General features: G+C 41.0%; 1 protein-coding gene across 1 annotated transcript in view; it reads right to left on the bottom strand.

Moving 5' to 3' along the window:
• Window positions 1–980: 980 nt before the first annotated feature.
• Window positions 981–16,759, bottom strand: part of hs3st4 (heparan sulfate (glucosamine) 3-O-sulfotransferase 4) — a 68,307-nt gene continuing 52,528 nt past the window's right edge. The window contains exon 2 of the mRNA XM_076086399.1: window positions 981–1,635. Within this exon, the coding sequence (XP_075942514.1) occupies window positions 981–1,635 (655 nt within the window). The remainder of the gene's footprint in view (window positions 1,636–16,759) is intronic.

The following is a 16,759-nucleotide window of genomic DNA, read 5'->3' as shown; positions in this document are numbered from 1 at the left end:
AGTCCCCTTTGACATGTGTTACTGCGACAACAGGAGACTCGCAAGGCAAACAGCCGAGTACTGATTGATATTTTGGGTGTGTTTTTGGCGACTGGAGAATTGTTTTTGTCAAGATGCAGAATACTTTGATCCACAGCCAACCCTTGACATTTGTAGTACATGGATTTATTGGTCAAATTATGCCAAAATCACCGATACTGCACCACGTCTGAGTGCATGGCCATCAGTATGCTAATGTTCAACTATGCAGTGAAACAATCCAATTATTGAATGATGGCAGCAGCTCTCTCATTGAATATGTGTGCAATTAATGAGTGCAGAGCAACCAGAACACTGAGTAAATTAACACTTTGGTAAACTTAGACTGACAAAAGCAGGATTGTCTCCACTCAGAATATGGACAACTGAAAAGATGAGCACATGTCAAAGGATTATTGTACTCCATTTCTATCATTTCTTCTCTTTTCTCTCTCTTCTAAAGCAGCAGGACAATGTGAGAAGACATAAAACAGAGCAAGTTATGGCCTTAGCCATTGAAACAGAGTATCCTTCTGTAACGCTGGTGAGTGGGCGTGAGGGCAACTGCAGGAAAGTAAGGGGATAAGAAACAGACAGTTTAGCCTTAGGGCTCATGAGGTAAGGACACTTAACTTATCGCATGCATTGCCATAGTCAACATGATTTTTTTTATATCAGCTCTATGCTTTAAAAACAAAAGGAATAAATCATCTCCTTTTCACAAATATAAATATATTTTATGTTTAGTATTTACAATAATGATTTGCCATCATCAACAACATTAGTATTGAAGGGAGAGAAAAAGCATGTCGGTAAACTCTTGCTAATGGATACAGACACTGCAAAGACGGCCATGATTGATTGGCGTGCTCGAGCACTCTCTCTGAAGACGAAGCGAGACAATAGTAGTTTTATTGAAGAAGGCTGGTGGTGTGGCTGCGCCGTGCCAATGCCGCAGTCCGCTAGTCCTGAGAGCTACGAGATTCACTGTCCTCCTCCAGCTCCCATTCAAAGTTCTGGCCGGTCATTTGGTAGAACATCATGTTAAAGGGTTTGTAGAACTTGTGAAGCCGCCGAATCACGTCCGGGTCGATTTTCGGGTGAGTTCTCCCTTTAGACTTGCCGAGGCATCTGGGAGTGCTGCTGTCCTCCGGCTTCTTCAGACACGGAAATCCTTTCGTTTTATTGAAGTAAAAGTGTTTGTCTGTGACGATCCGTTTGAGCCCCAAGAAGTCCTGCACTTTGGCCATCTCGCCCGCGGGATCCACAATGAGCCTCTCGCCGCTGACAAAGTGCATTTGGGAGAGAGGGAAATACTGCATCCAGCTCTCCAAGTGGAGCGCGTATATTCCAATACGCAACGCACTCCATGAGGCGTCTATAAGACCCAGCGTCCGGTTCTTAAAAGCCAGAACCTCAAAGGTGGGGATCTCGGGCTTCTTGGATAAAGTCTGTGTGTAGTCTGAAATGGCTCTAGTGACAGGATTACGCACCACTATAATAAGCTTGATGTCCCGTGCCATGGAGTGGATGCGCTTCGGGGCATGGTTAGTCACAAAGTAGCTGGGCGTTTTCTCCATGGTGATCTGCCCTTCCAGCGTTTGAGGCATCAGGTCTCTGGGAGCACAAACAGGGGAAGAGAGAGAGAGAGAGAGAAAAGTCAGCTAAGCACAATATTTTCCTCAACACCTCTTGCAGTGCAAATGAAATACCCAAGGACACAGCTCGAGCTAATTTGGTACATTTATTAAGCAGTACATTATCTGAAATCACAAGTGAAAATAGCTGTTATTAACACTGGACGTTATGTTGTGAGGAGAAACATACAGCTAATTACATCCATGGAGTAATAGGCAAGAGATAAAAGAAAGAAGATGAAACGGCAGGCAAGCAAGTATGCTCATTGCTTAATTGACTCCATCTGTGTTACTCCAGGAGCTGTTTTGGAACTTTAATAATGAGTTCGCTGCATATCATTAATAATCGGGTGCCTGGGGTATTGTTTTGTCATACATTTATTATGCATGCACGGCTCACGCTCTGAAAAGGCAGTTTCGTATGCACATGCACTTCCCCTGCAATGGGTGGAGGCTCCGCTTCTCCTCTCTGTGCTGCGTTTAAGGTTCGGGGCTGTTCATTGAAGGCAGCAGTGATTCATTATCAGAATCAAGGTGATAATTTGTAGTACAATAGAAATGTCCCCGACTTGAGAAATTCATCTCCATGCGAAGCCATTTGCCAATCGCCACAAATATTACGTTCAACTGGGTTTGTGAGGATGAGTTGAAGGATACGATGCCGAGTATACAATACGCACAAGAGCCAGTCTTGTTTCTGCACACTTTCTATTTTTGTATCAATAATAAAGCATAGCATTCGCCTTCAGCCAATCCTTATCAAATGTTTACACTGATGTTCATTCCAATCTGTGCTGTTGTCTTTGTTTTCAGGCTATGCGATTCAGCGCTAAATTGGTACATTAAATCCTCTGTAAGACACGCTGTATTTTTCACTACTAACAAATATGAGCACAGAAGATCCACAATATGATGAAGTTACACTAAATCACAGCATAAATACAGTTTTTCCCCAAAGTAAGTAATGTTAGCTTCGAAATTAATGTGTGAACAGCCAACTCAAAAATCCTAATTATTCCATCTGGAGAGTAGCAGAGTTGGGTCCGAAAAAAATATTTCCACAATTCCATAACTCTGGGATGAAAGCTATTTCTTTCTCGATGTAATATTTCTTTTCCCCCACAAGGCTACCCTGCACTATAAACCTACAGTTGTAACGATATAGTCACATCAATCATTTGCATCTTGGACATATTCTAAATTAACTGTTCCCCAGCAAAGAATCCAATTTACTCTGCAAAACACAAGAGCTGTTCTGCACATATCGACCACCCTCAGACACACACACACACACACACACATGCACCCATGGATACTGGGCTGAAAGTCTCACAAGTGGCCTGGTAATTGCATCTCAGTAACAGTATTGCCTTCCTGATGGGTAATTTCCCTCTGGATTGTGTTTGTCTCTTGACATCAGAGAACTGTGGTTACTTCTGGGCCTGTAATGGGATATTAAACATATCAACTGATAGCATAGTGACTAGAAAGAGTATTAGTTTTCATCACTTTCCACACTTCCTCCCTTACAGTAATGAATGGCTAAAGATTTTTGTAACCTTTCAAGGACTTAAGCTCTGTCTGCAGTTTAACTCAACTCTGAAGTACAGTAGGTGGTCCGAGGGTGCAAACTCAACCATTTATGGTAATAAAGAAATGCACCACAGCAAATCACCTTGAAACAGCCGATATCCTAGTGTATGGACCTGAGCTGCGGCGTCTTACTGGTTATGTGATGTGCATCTTTGGAGCAGGTCCAACCGACAGGACAGATGTGCAATGTTCAAGGTTACCTTTTCGAAGGCGTAAACAAAACAAGCTATCGTCCACATGTGCTCGACAGCTAATCATCACCCATTTAATTATGCCACAATGAAAACTGCACAAGCCAAATACATTTTGATTGGGAATCAGTCATGGATCATGTACGTCTCAAAATGTCAGTGGGACAACGAAGCGGGACGGAAATCAAAATGCTGATAAACAAGCTAATTTCTCCGTGCAAACGACTCCTCTGGCCTTGCAGTCTTGTGGAACCGGAGTAAACAAGAGCAAACTGTTGACGCTTCTTTCTTTTTTTTTTTTCTTCTCCATATCAGCTGCGCAGCTCGACACAGGTCATTCAGGTGGGTAGGTAAATTAAATCCATAGCGCTAAAGAGGCCCTGCGAACCATCTGCTGTTTACTGCTTCAGACTGAGCACACACACCACCCCAGCATTTACTTTCTTGCTTTTCTACTCATGTGCAAGGTTTTATTTACATTTGAAAACAGAAGGGGAAAGATACAGGCCTCTCACACTTAGAGCAACTTTTAATGGTCTCTACAGTGAGAGGCATACAAAGGAATTACCGTTGTTGCTTTGAGAGATGTGGTAGATGCATACAGACGGACTCTTTGATACGTCTCTGAACAGGTTTAGTCGTTACATTTCCTTGGAAAACGGCTGAACGAAGTCTCACAATATTACAGTTCTGGAATTCGTAAAAAGAAAATCCCTTGCAACTAGATCAATTTAATGTAAAGAAATGCATACTAAAAACAGAAAATCCACCTTTTAAACTACATCACTCCAGTTGTATTGGGGTTGTGCAGTTTAACTTGGGGAGGAAATCCATTTCACACCCATTCCACAGGAAATTCAGATCTGAAGGATGCGCAGTCGTCTCCAAAGGTTGATTCATCATCCAGGAAGTGCAGTATACCGAATCACAGCACATCTTTCATGCCTTAACGCCTACCGCAAAAGTGCTCTGGAACATGGCCCGGCATTCAACTCAATGTTTCATTATGTTCTGTCAAACTAGTGTACGGGGAATATTTCCAGGCATGATGAGGTGAGGGATCACGCTAATTTACATTCCCGGACACTAATGGGTCCGAGAGTTTCTCCAGAGAAACCGAGTTGCTTCTAATAAACTCTGGCAGAGAAATAAAAGCTCCCCCAGTCTCTCATTTGGATTGATCAGGGCTCTGCTGCGGAGTATCAATCCCAGCTTCCTACATGTCATGTCAAATACAATCAATTATTCTAAAAGAGTCGGCTCATAATAAGCTCTTGAGTCCTCGGAGAGCACAGTCTGGAGACGGTGCCAGTGATGTGGGCAGACTTCTGTGATCCACTGATTAACTCCTTAAAAAAATCCCGTGATAATATTGAGGTGTGATTCATACAGTAGAAACGTGTCATTTTGTTTTCTGTCAATATTGAGACAGAGAGTAATCTCTCTGGTGGGACGTGCAGGAGTCTTTGAGGTTGTCCGTCAAAGTTAGAACTTATTTATTCTCATGATGCTTTTTTTTTTCTTTTCTGCTTGCTCTTTTCATTGATTTGAAGTGTGTGTGTGTGTGGGGGGGGGCGCAGTTGGACAAAGGTGATGTCACTTACTGCTGTGCATCGGTTCTATATGAATCAAAATCTGACGGTAGTTGGTGGGTTGTTTGGTCACTGTCAATCAGGAGTCTTTGCCCTTTGCAGAAGATAGATATTATATATCGTATACATTTTATAAAAGCGGTGATTATAGATGAAAGCTGGAGTCATTTTATGGACAAGTGTTTTCTGAAAACGCTGGCATTTTCCCAGTAAACCAGCGCCTTAACTGAGAGTGCAGGCAGACAATAGGGAGGATAACGAAAGGCATTTGTATTCAGGCGTTACTCTGAGTCTGCTTTCAAATATCAATCCAGGGTGTAAGCGGCTATTCATCAACAACAGTCAGCCAGGACATTTGAAGTGAGAGATACTGTGGTCAGTTTGCAATGAATAATCCCATTATTACACTCTGAGTGACATGTTTGTGATTACAGCAGTACAAAGAACAAAGACATTGGTTTACTGAGAGGTGGAGGAGAAAAAGAAAGAAAAGAGCGGTCGGTCAAATGACTCATTCTTCACTCGGCTCTCAACAAGTGGATGCATACATGTTTGGCACACATGGAAAAAAAACAAGCCTACAGGCCAGAGCAGAGGGTCTTAGAGGGTCTGTTATGGAGTGGGAGGCATTGTTTTGTAACGGTTAAGGTGCAGCTTTGCAGGAGGAAAACAAATACAGAGTACGCTGCCATTCCCAGTGATCAGATCAGGCTGGAGTAATGGTGGAGAGTTTGGTTTGGTTTGTTTTTCTCAACCTGAATCTGACCTTTCAGCCTGAGAGTAGTGGAAGGATCCTTTCCTTGCCTTGAAGCTATCCACTGGATGTACTCATCTAATATAAATAGACCTACCGAAGGTTCAATTGTGATTTCACATGAATGTTGTCTTGTATGATGTGTCCTCATTTCTGGAAACCATATGACTACTGCGTATTATTCATAGTAGACTCAGCAGTAGACACACTATGTTTCTCTACTTTATACATTGGACCTGTCTGTCCCCTTGACACTCAATCCGGCCCGCCACGTCATTTCATGTGGCCCGAGAATCCACCAGCAAAAAAAATAAATTAAAATAATTAAATAAAAAAATAAATTATTAAAAGTTAGACTTGATAATAAAAATATCCCCATAGTCATAATTCCGAGATAGAAAGTCATAATTATGAGATACTTAAACACACAGTCATAGAAGCAGCTCTTTGGCTGGTTATGTATTTGACATGGAAATGTATTGCGAGTACATTGAAGACTACTTTAAACGTGGCTTTACAACACATGAAATACTTCATGTGGGATTGTGCAAACGCACCCTTGAAAGGATTTTAAGCATTGAATAAAGTTATTGTAATAACTTGTTTGATATTTGTATTTGCTATTTTCTTTAAAAGTTTGATGGAGTAATGTGGGTTTCTTAACCCTAAATTAAAAGGATTTAAGTTATAACAGAAATGTGCTTAAATATATTTTTATATTTATATAACTGCATGTACAATATTTTAAAACTTGAATAAACAATAATCAAATGCAGAGACAGTTATTTACCAATATGTTAGGAGAAGTTACATTTACAGTCTTACATTTACAACCGGCCCTTTGAGGGCGACCCTGATGCTGATGTGGCCCCAGAGTGAAAATGAGTTTGAGACCCCTGCCTTAAAGGGACAGCGTGTCGGATTTGGTGGCATCGGGTTAGGTGGGGTTGCAGATTGCAAATACCCCTCCGCTCACTTCTACCTTTCCAAGACTGCGGTAATGTGAGCTTGCAGATAGCAAAACCATGTCAGCGCCGTTCACCTCCCTCAGAAGCAATTTTTACCATAATGACACTATTTTAAGAGAAATGGAAGTGAGACTCTGAGGCTCACTTTATTGCAGTTTCACAAGGATGTCAGAGAACAACAGTGGCATTCAGGTAACGTTAGAAACCAAAAGACTCTTGCTACAGCCAATCTTGAGTTTGTCCATTCTGGGCTACTGTAAAAACAGTATTTATTTCTTCTCATGTATATTTATTTTTTCTGCTTGCTCTTTTCACTGATCTGAAGTGTGTGTGTGTGTGTGGCGCAGCAGTTGGACAAAGGTGATGTCACTTACTGCTGTGCACCAATCAGTATTGTATGAATCACAATCTGACGGTAGTTGGTGGGTTGTTTGGTCACTGTCAATCAAATCAGATAAAACATCAACATTGTCTTGCGTCTGATTGGCTGAGTCTTAAACTCCTATTAAGCAACTCCTTTGCGACCAACATATGTTTTACATTCTGATCTCTGTTGTCATACATTGTGCCTCAGTATTCTGCTTTCACCTCCATTACCAGGGACCTTAATGGATCACCGACAACATACCTTTGAGTCCATCATCTCACCTACAAGAACACACCTTCTCAGTAATCAAATACAACAGCTTGGTGGGATTTAAGACGAATCACCCCGCCACAATTAAATGAATCTACATCATGATAGTTGGTCTCTCCTGAGTAAAGTTGGTTATCGGGACAAGCAAACCATGTCTGTTGAATGGCAGGAACAAATGGTGAGACTAATTAAAACACAACACAGCCTCCCTACTCTACTTCTGTAGGACTGAGTTTCAACCGAAAAGCTGAGGACAGAAGTGACAGCTGGTCCTGATCAAAACCGTATTCCCGACTCTCTTCCTGAGATCTCCCTAAAGACCGTCCCACTTCCAACAGTGAGTGAGCCAGGTACTCCTCTCCCCACATCACCAGTCTGCATCGCTGAGTTCTGAAGCTGTGTTCAGATACACTTTGGACATAAAACATCATGAAATAAAAGGCGGTGACTATGGGGATGTTTGCTATGCTGTAGTGCCTCGCATCATTAGTCCAAAACAGTGGATATGAGCTGGAAAATGAGTCTATTTTTAACTGTTTTAAAGTCCAGGGAGAAAATGGAAGTAATCTTACCTCACATCACAAACTCGGAGGATATTGCTTTTTCAATTTCAGTGTCTAGTTTTAACATTGGCTATAAAAAGGCACTGATGTCTCCTCACAAGCCCAGAACAAAATCTACAGTACAAACTAAACCAAAAATAAAGTTCTTACATAATGGCTCATCTGTGCTGTGATACCACAGCAGCAGTCTGAAAGATGATTCTCTTCTTTTATTGTTCTCTGCTTGTTTGTGTATTTTCCTTTTTGGATGAGCTGATGAGAGCTCATTCAATTTCATCACAATTGCCCTCAATATGCAATGTTGTTGATGTTGCCACTACAAAAACAAGCAGTTGTGATGTGTTTGTTCCAGCTCTGCAGCAGCAGCAAACATACATAGAATAAGTGTCATTTATTGATTTAGTTTGGAAGACAGAGTGAGAAGAGAACGTTAGTAGTCTGTTAAATAGAAAATGGCATCTAATGTGCTTTTTATTTATTTATTTCTTGTATTACAGTTAACCTAAATATCCTGTGAATGGTTTGACATGTATCTATATTAAAGATGCAGTGTTTAAGGCCACCTGCTCCAAATACATAGGGGGCAGCATTTCACCGTTACTACTATATATATATATATATATATATATATATATATTAATTCAACAAACTGCTGACACTTTAAGAGCCACACAAAATAACTCTTCTATCTTATAATCTTCAAGTTTTGCGTCAGTATGTTTGTGGCACTAACCCTGGTCTGCATGGTTTGTGTGTTTTGTTAGTGTGTTTAATCCAAAGTGGCACCGAGCCCAGGTGGGCGACTCAGGGTTTTGATTTTCTTCAGGCTATCGAACCGGACTTTATATCAGCGTTGCCAGAGGATAACTTCATGAATTTACAAGCTTTGATGAATAAATGTTTCCTCGCTCTCTGGACTGAGGGCGGATTGGTCGCTACAGTGACTCAACATCGCCTCTCTAGGAACAAGTGGTATTACACGAAGCCTTGCTGAGAACTGTTACTTCTTCATATTCTTTTGTTCATTTTCTGAATGTTTTTAACTATAATTCTGGCCTCATTTTCCATGTTGCACCTTTAGACAACAAATCACGTTTCATTCATCCTTAGATCTTAACAGTATGAACCCTTTCAAAATGTGTATTTTTTCAAAGAAAAGCACAAACTGGTCAAATGTAATTGGAAGTCACACCTGAACACGTCAGAGTCAAAGGCTGAAATTTACATCCTGGAAATGTTGCAGATCCGGCTCAGTTAAGCAGAACCAATTAATATGACAGTTTGAACATGATAGATTTCCTTGTCTGAGCTAAATGGCCAGCGCTTTAGGATGCATTCATTTCACTGAAGTTGACCGCAGAGGAAACTTTTTTTATACATAAATTCTCATCATCTGCTCATTTAGTACATGACATATTCATGAGGTTTTAAGGCACATTTGCATTAAGTGGTTTCATGTGAGGTGATTGGCAGACAGCAGGTGTAAAATCATCAAGTTTAATCTCAAAATATGAGCTTCCCAGTTCCCAATCGCACACTGTGCACCAAGCCTGCAGCGATGCAGCGTCTGACAAGATGATTGAAGGGCATCAATTACTGAGTGGAATAAACAAGTGGCTGCAGAAGATAAAACCTGCTTTCCATCAGAGCAACGCCATATGGCTGAAGCTATCATCAGAAACAAATGGAATAAAACCGGTCATTAAAGACACCAAATGAAACGGCATCTGTGTCTGATTTCAGTCTGTGCAATAGAGAGCAAAACTGATTTTTGTTTAATTTTGATTATGATTTATTACGGACTGTTGGATACCTGATTCTGCCCATATGTTGCCCTGAGGTCTGTTGAAAGGTTGTCTGTCTTTCCCTTTTTTTGTATCCAAGAGGTTATTTTTTTGGCGGCACTATCTGTTTAACACCTGAACATGAACCTTTCCAGGAAATAACCTATCACAGTTACTTTTTTCTCCATTTTTCTCCATTTCATTATGGAGCTGTAGGTCAGTGTGACACCACAAAGGAGGAGGCTGCACAAACTCTTCATTGGTGTGCAGCCACATTGGCGCCTATAATAAAGACAGAACGAAGACTTCGGTGGTTTTCTCCTTTTTATGGAAATTGAAGGTAACTCGCAAAATATCAGGCTACAAATGACAGCAGGCAAACTTGTTACATTTGCCATTTCTCATATCTCAAGACAATTAGGTAATGTGTGCAATAAAACTGGTGAAATGTCAGCGTCGGTCTCGGTCTGCCCAGAGAGCAGCAATACTACAGCTGCCTCTACATATTTTATCAACCTTATGCGATTTACACGTTTCCCCAAGGGAAGCTAGACTCTTCGTTGACTATTTGCATATCCTTATTTTTTTCTTAAATGCTTTTGTTAGTCTACAAACACCATGTAAAGCTATAGCAAGAGGAATGAGTGTAAATCAATTGTGCAAAATAGGCTGAAGGTCCGTTCAAAAAGGAGAGCGACGCCGTCGCGGCGTGCATGCGTTCCCAAGCATTTGGTTGCGTAGTAACGGTGCTTCCGTCTGTTGATTACAGACAGGCACAACTCCCCTTCTACAAACTACACTTTGATTGATTTGTTATTGACCAATAGTATTTGAGAAAAGTATGAACTACTTCAGATACTGACTCTTGGTCCCCTTTGGCGTCACTTTCTAACGCACTGGGTTGCTTTGGTCAAACTATGACGCTCCAAATAGTCTCACAGGAGACCTGTGTGCAGGACGCCCTCTGTTTGTTTGAACTAACCACCGCCTCACCCTCTCACCATGCATGGGATTTTTCAGTCTTTATACTACGGAGCATCTTCTCTGAGTGTCTGATAATGACGCAGATGGGTTTACATTGTAGTTGTTTAAAAGCGTGGTGCGTCTCATACAGACGCTAAAGGGGGCCGTATGCTTCGGCATCAAACACTGAGGGGCGTCAGAAAGCGTCTGAATTTGTCGCACTGGGAATGAAAATGGGCTGAAACCTCCATGTTACACATAATTAAACCACTTCCCTAAACTGCACATTGAACTTAAAAATCTGAACAATGTTGATTGTTAATAAGCTGTGTTTATAATTTGCTATGTTGTCATGAACGCACACACGATGACATAGAAATCTGTGAGATTTTAAATCACAATCTCCCCTTTTCAAAACAAAATGATTTGACCTCTTTAATAAATGAAGTTTAGTTAAAGTTGCTAGTTAAGATATAAATGAATAGTTTTGCTCTCTATAACAGGGAAAAGCTTGCACCCTCACCATTCTTCAAGCTCAGCAGGAATCTCACAGGGATAAATGGTGTGGGAGTCTTCTACTTTGTCATGATTTAAAATGAGAAAGGAAATGAAGATGACAAAGACACATTTCATCCACAGGCCTGAAATATTCCTATAATGATCAGCCGGAAAGAGTTAGCTAACTTAGCCAACTTGAAGCCACTTTGAATTCCCACTGAAATGGAATACATTAAGATTCAAGATTCCGTCTATATCAAGTCTCCAGCCTTCGGTTTTCTGTTTGAATTCCTCAGTGGATGAATGTCCGACCTCAACAGTGTTGAGAAGTACCTCTAGCACGATGTAACTTTCTTCCCTCCATCCTGAGCCGGAGAAGACGAGGTCAGATTGTGATTAGATTGTGTGAACAGAGAAAGTAAAAGAGCCTTGGATGACTCTAATGATCTGTTACCTCACTATTAACACTATAGGCCTTTATCTACAGTGTCCCTTAATGCTCTTTTCAAGTGGAATTTTTTTTTTACCATTTTCTATTAGGATTGCTTTTACAGCAGGTGGAGTCATAACTGAAGAAAAGTGTAATGTAAGTGTAATTTCCTCTGCAGCAGCAAAGCCTTGTGACTCGCGTTTGACCCCTTGTTTAAATGGACACTGCAGCACCGCATTGATATGGAACAGCAGTTGAATGTGCATTGATCTCACCATTTAAATAGTGCTTTTAAAATGAGCTTTTAAAAAAAATCTAAATGTATATGTGAAGTGTTTGGTCAGCAGTTTGCAGCTGCAGCTGGTCAGCAGTTAAATGTGACAAACATTCTCTTGAGGAGGGCTATGTGAGATGCTTCAAGTGGGTGAGTGTGGCAGCCTGCTGCTGTCTTTGTGTGTCTGAGATTTTAGGTCACCATAATATTTATGATCCTGTCCTGATAGCTCTTTGTAAACACTGTATATCATTTGAAACATGGTGTGAACCGCGTGTGATAAGTTCCTGCATAGCATGTTGATACTGTCAGTGAATTGTCAGACTGTTATTCCTGGTAATGGGATCCTCACTGAGCTCAGGAGGCTTTTGAATACTATCTGGGCTCCAGATACATGTGTCATTTATAGATACATATTTGGAATATCTCCCACTTACGTGTGCTTGAGAACATGTCATCTTTGCATTTGGAAATCCTCCACAATTTCTCCCGACAGACAAAAAGAGAGGAGGCATGAAGTAAATCCATTACCTTTATATGAGACATTAACCAACTCCCTCAGCCCAAAGATCTCTCACGTATACGCTGCAAAGGCACCTTAAATACCAATCAAACGCTGTGTCACAAGTTAAATTCTTTTCAGCTGCCATGGCAGGTCATCTGGTCAGGTTGGCCCACCTCGGTACTCACTGTAAAATATTAATGTTGGTTGTAGCGATTCAGAGACGAGGGATGAAAATGGGTCCTTGGGATACAATGGCGGAAGGCTAAAATGGGGTGAAGCTGACATCAGGCGACTGCTGTGCCGATTTCAGAAGGAGCTTCCTGAATTCAGGAGCTTTCAGTACATTTTTTGCCTAGTTTGGTATTCGAATTATCTTTAAAGGTTCTCTAAATGACATTCAGAGCATTACTATAGCAGCAAACCACTATTTGTAATGTAAGGATACAGTGGAGTAATGTCTACCTGCAGCAGAGAATAGAGTCACTTTCCCTCTGTGAGGGTTGTTATCCGAGCATCTCTGTGTGTGTTGGCCGGGCGGACCGTGCGTGCTCTTAGTACATGTTAGTGCATGCGAGTGTGCCACACTGGTTAGCTCACGGCCGCAGCTCTGCACTGCGCTCATACGGCGGTCCAGACGGACAGCGTCGTTGTGCAACGGTTGCACCAACCCTCCTGTCCCCCCTCAGGTAAACATTAGCTCTGTCAGCACTGTTGTTGTTGTTGTTGTTGTTTGCACTGTTAGAAACGTTAGCTGTGAGCCGCCGGCTCAACCATCGCTATGTTAAGAGAGCCATGTAGAGGCAATAGATATATTTTCTGACTTTTGTATTGAACACCTTTTGAATGAAACTTATCCGACACAACATTACATATCAATCCTTCCCAAATAACAACAACAACAAACCCCCCATCCTTCTGTATGCTTTGTCTTGGGTCGTTCTGCCTGTTTATCGATTGTGCTGAGAATGCTGCCGAGCATCACTATGTATTTTTATTAACAATACACCCTTGGATCCTCAGTGTAGGTGAATGCACTAAGGTTTACACACACATACACACTGGTATGTGTTAGATGAGGGATAATTCACTTTATCATCAGAGTCCAGAGGGAGCTCTTATTTAAAAACGCAGCCACAATCTGAGCTGCTGAAAATAATTTACAAGTGAAAGGTTTGAGAAATATAGCTTCTGGACAAGGATTTATGGCAATTCAAAAGCAAAGTGCGAACAAAACAACTGAGCCGCTAAATGTCAATTAACTAAAAAGACATTCTTCATATGCCAGTGTGTCACAGCTGAAATGTCTGGTGTATCTAAAGTAGGCAACAATTTTGACATTATGATGCTTTGATTCTGCAAAATCATGTCCAACACCATAACTTGTGGCATAAAGTAAATGTGGCAAATAAATGTGTTTTGCTTGAAATCGTTCACAGCTACGGAAGATTGATTCAGACATTTATTAGAAACAGCAGTACAGATACAATCAGGTCTTTTGTCAAAACACATCATATAGAGATATTTTAAAAGTGCATCATTTCATGTCCCTGTGATCTAAATTTGTGTCGGGCTTAAAAGGAGGCAGAGATGTTTGTACTGTAACATCTGGATGCATGCAAATCGGCTGCTAAGAATGTTATAATCATGCAGACAAGGCCTAAGCTGCTCCATTACGGGCTAAGCTGACCTATCAGTGGGGCTTTTGCTAATCCAAATTGTGCTTTAGCAGGCAGAGATTGCTCAATTCTGAAGGTCTGCTGGGAGAAGAGGAAAAAAAAAAGCTGAAAAATAGTACACCTGCCATGTGAGCTGCTATCATTTATGAGATATTTATCTCTCAGTATCATATGTGCACAAACGCTTAGCTATTTTTATTTTTTTTCCGTTAGAAAAGCTCATTTTCATGTTGGATTTTCTATTTGCCTAACGTATAAATGCCAGTCCGCAGTCCCTTAAGCGTGCTTTCATTTGACACAAGCTTAACAGCCCCGGCTGCCATACTTACACATCACACTCAAATGTGATGAGTGACAGTTATATTTTCTACTGCAGACAGGGGCCAGCACAGAAAAGGTTATTTTATGGAGGATTCACCATTTGCTTTTACTGTAGAAGCGCATGAGTGTCTTCTTTTGTCTGCCGAAAAGCTTTTAGGGTACTTCTGGTTTTAGGGTCATTTTTTTGGGGAGTGCAGAGTTTGGCATTCTTAGATTCTTTTTCTTTATACTTTTACAGTGACTATGTTTCAGAGGCCGGATGAGTTTAGTCGTTTAATTCAGGAGCAGGTTTGACTCCAGCTAATATCTGCAGCCCACAGTTGGCTGACATGACATGACACCGGGGAAATTCATTTGCCGCAGCCATATAATGGTTGGTTATCTAATCACTGTAAGATTTAATCTAAAAACTTAATGGTAACACAGGCTGCTTCTCCTCCTGGAGTTTCATAACTGCTAAGGGATTAGAGACATATACGAAAAGGATCTCGCATGAAGAAAACGGCGACTAAAAATGAGTCAATGAAATGTCCCTTTCAGTCATGTATTCTCAGTATCATGGAATGGCCAGCACCATCCCAATTCACTTACTGCCCGATCTATACTGCACATGTGCAGAACACACTATTTGTTCCCCTTTATAATGCTTCATTTTGAAAAGCAAGTCCATGTTGAAATCGGCAGAAGAGCTAGCTAGAATTAGCTGTTAGCAACCAATGGGCAACACACTCCTGGTTGGCTAAATAACGCAGCTAACGGCTAACGTCAAAGGAGCTTACTAACATTATCGTGAGTTCCAGCTTTATTTAGTAGACTATTGGGGGAAGAGAATTATAGTTTTGTAATGATGTGTTCTTGTCAAGAAACTTGAACATACAGTTGTTTGAAGGACGTGTTTTCATATCGGAACAGCTCTACTTGTAACAACAATATTGGCAGAATACTCACCAAACGTCTCAAATGACTGCACAAGGAGCCTCTGCAGGACCTCTCACCGGTTTAATACGCCTGTTCAGCATTATTTCTGCTGGTTACAGCCCCAAACCAACAGACAGATAGCAACAAACACCTCGGCTATGAAATGGCTTTTGCAAGTCACTGAACATCCCGCATGGTTTTCAATACTCAAGATGGGAGGAGATATGAGGATGTAATCCTTGAATGGATCCTGGTGTAGCCCTCAGCCTTTTTTGAGCAGCTTCTTTGAGCACTTCCAGTAAACCCCCGCACACAACCTTAATCTCCCAGGCAGAGCAAGTTTGACACGAGAAGTGAATCTGCCATGAACACACATCGCACAAATGCAGGATAATGTTTTAGAGATGCACAGATTAACTTGTGTAATCCAGGCTGCCAAAGGGAGAGTTTAAAAGAGAAATGTGTCAAATGTTTATAGATAGAATAAACCAAATATTAAACCATAATCTCCAAAGGATTTTATCTATTGTTGTCCCCACATGTTCTGCTCCCCCATATTCTGGGAGTATAGGGAAGATCACTTGCAATTCAATTAAGAAGCAATCACGTAAATAAAACAATCTAATGCTACTACTTTTAATTCATCTTCAAACTGCACAGCAACATCTTTTTAAATTCCAAATGTCACCCAAATGATTTAAAGTAAATTCCAGTTTAAATTAGCTCAAAATACAAAATGCTTTTTTGAAAAACTCAGAAACTGACAACAACATTCAGTGAATTAACTTAAATTGCCCAAATGTTTTTTCCAAGTAATTTCATGGAATGACTGAGTACTTCAGTGTCACACAGCAATTTGCAGTTTCATTTAAAAGACAAGAGTGTTGAACACAAAAAGATGTCTGCTGCCCTGAACTCACAAACGGAAGTTATTCTGTTGGGAGTTGTGCAGCCACTTCACTGCTGCGTCAACTGGACAAGTGCAAAGTGATACAAATTGTAGTGTAGATGGAGCACAGCTTAATACATACTGACCTCTTGTTACAGACATTTTAAATATTCTCTGATGTTGTGCCATATTTTTTACATGGAAAACAATGTTCATAATTAATGTGCATTGGTGGGATTTACATAATATCATGCTTTTGTGAGTCTGTTTTGGTATTCTGCATAGAACATTTGGGATGGGCCACGGAGGGGAAAAAGGATACATTTCTAAAATATATCCAGTGATTAACTCCTGAGCTCAAGCGGTCACACTTGAACGCTCCCACAAACTGCTTCGGGCATCACGAGGTCACATTTTCTCTCACAACAAGTCCGAGAAATAAGACAAAAACAACCGCTGTGATGGTTTGTCTGAAGGCTGCACTGATATTTCTTTATAGTCGGAGGCATTTTGAAGCCCAGATAAGCAGCCCTGGGCCACACCGTATA

The sequence above is a fragment of the Anarhichas minor genome, unplaced genomic scaffold (genome assembly GCF_050575085.1).
Source record: "Anarhichas minor isolate MPS153535 unplaced genomic scaffold, ASM5057508v1 ptg000007l, whole genome shotgun sequence".
NCBI lineage: Eukaryota > Metazoa > Chordata > Actinopteri > Perciformes > Anarhichadidae > Anarhichas > Anarhichas minor.
The sequence above is the reverse complement of the archived record's forward strand: the minus strand, read 5'-3'. Positions and strand labels throughout refer to the sequence as shown.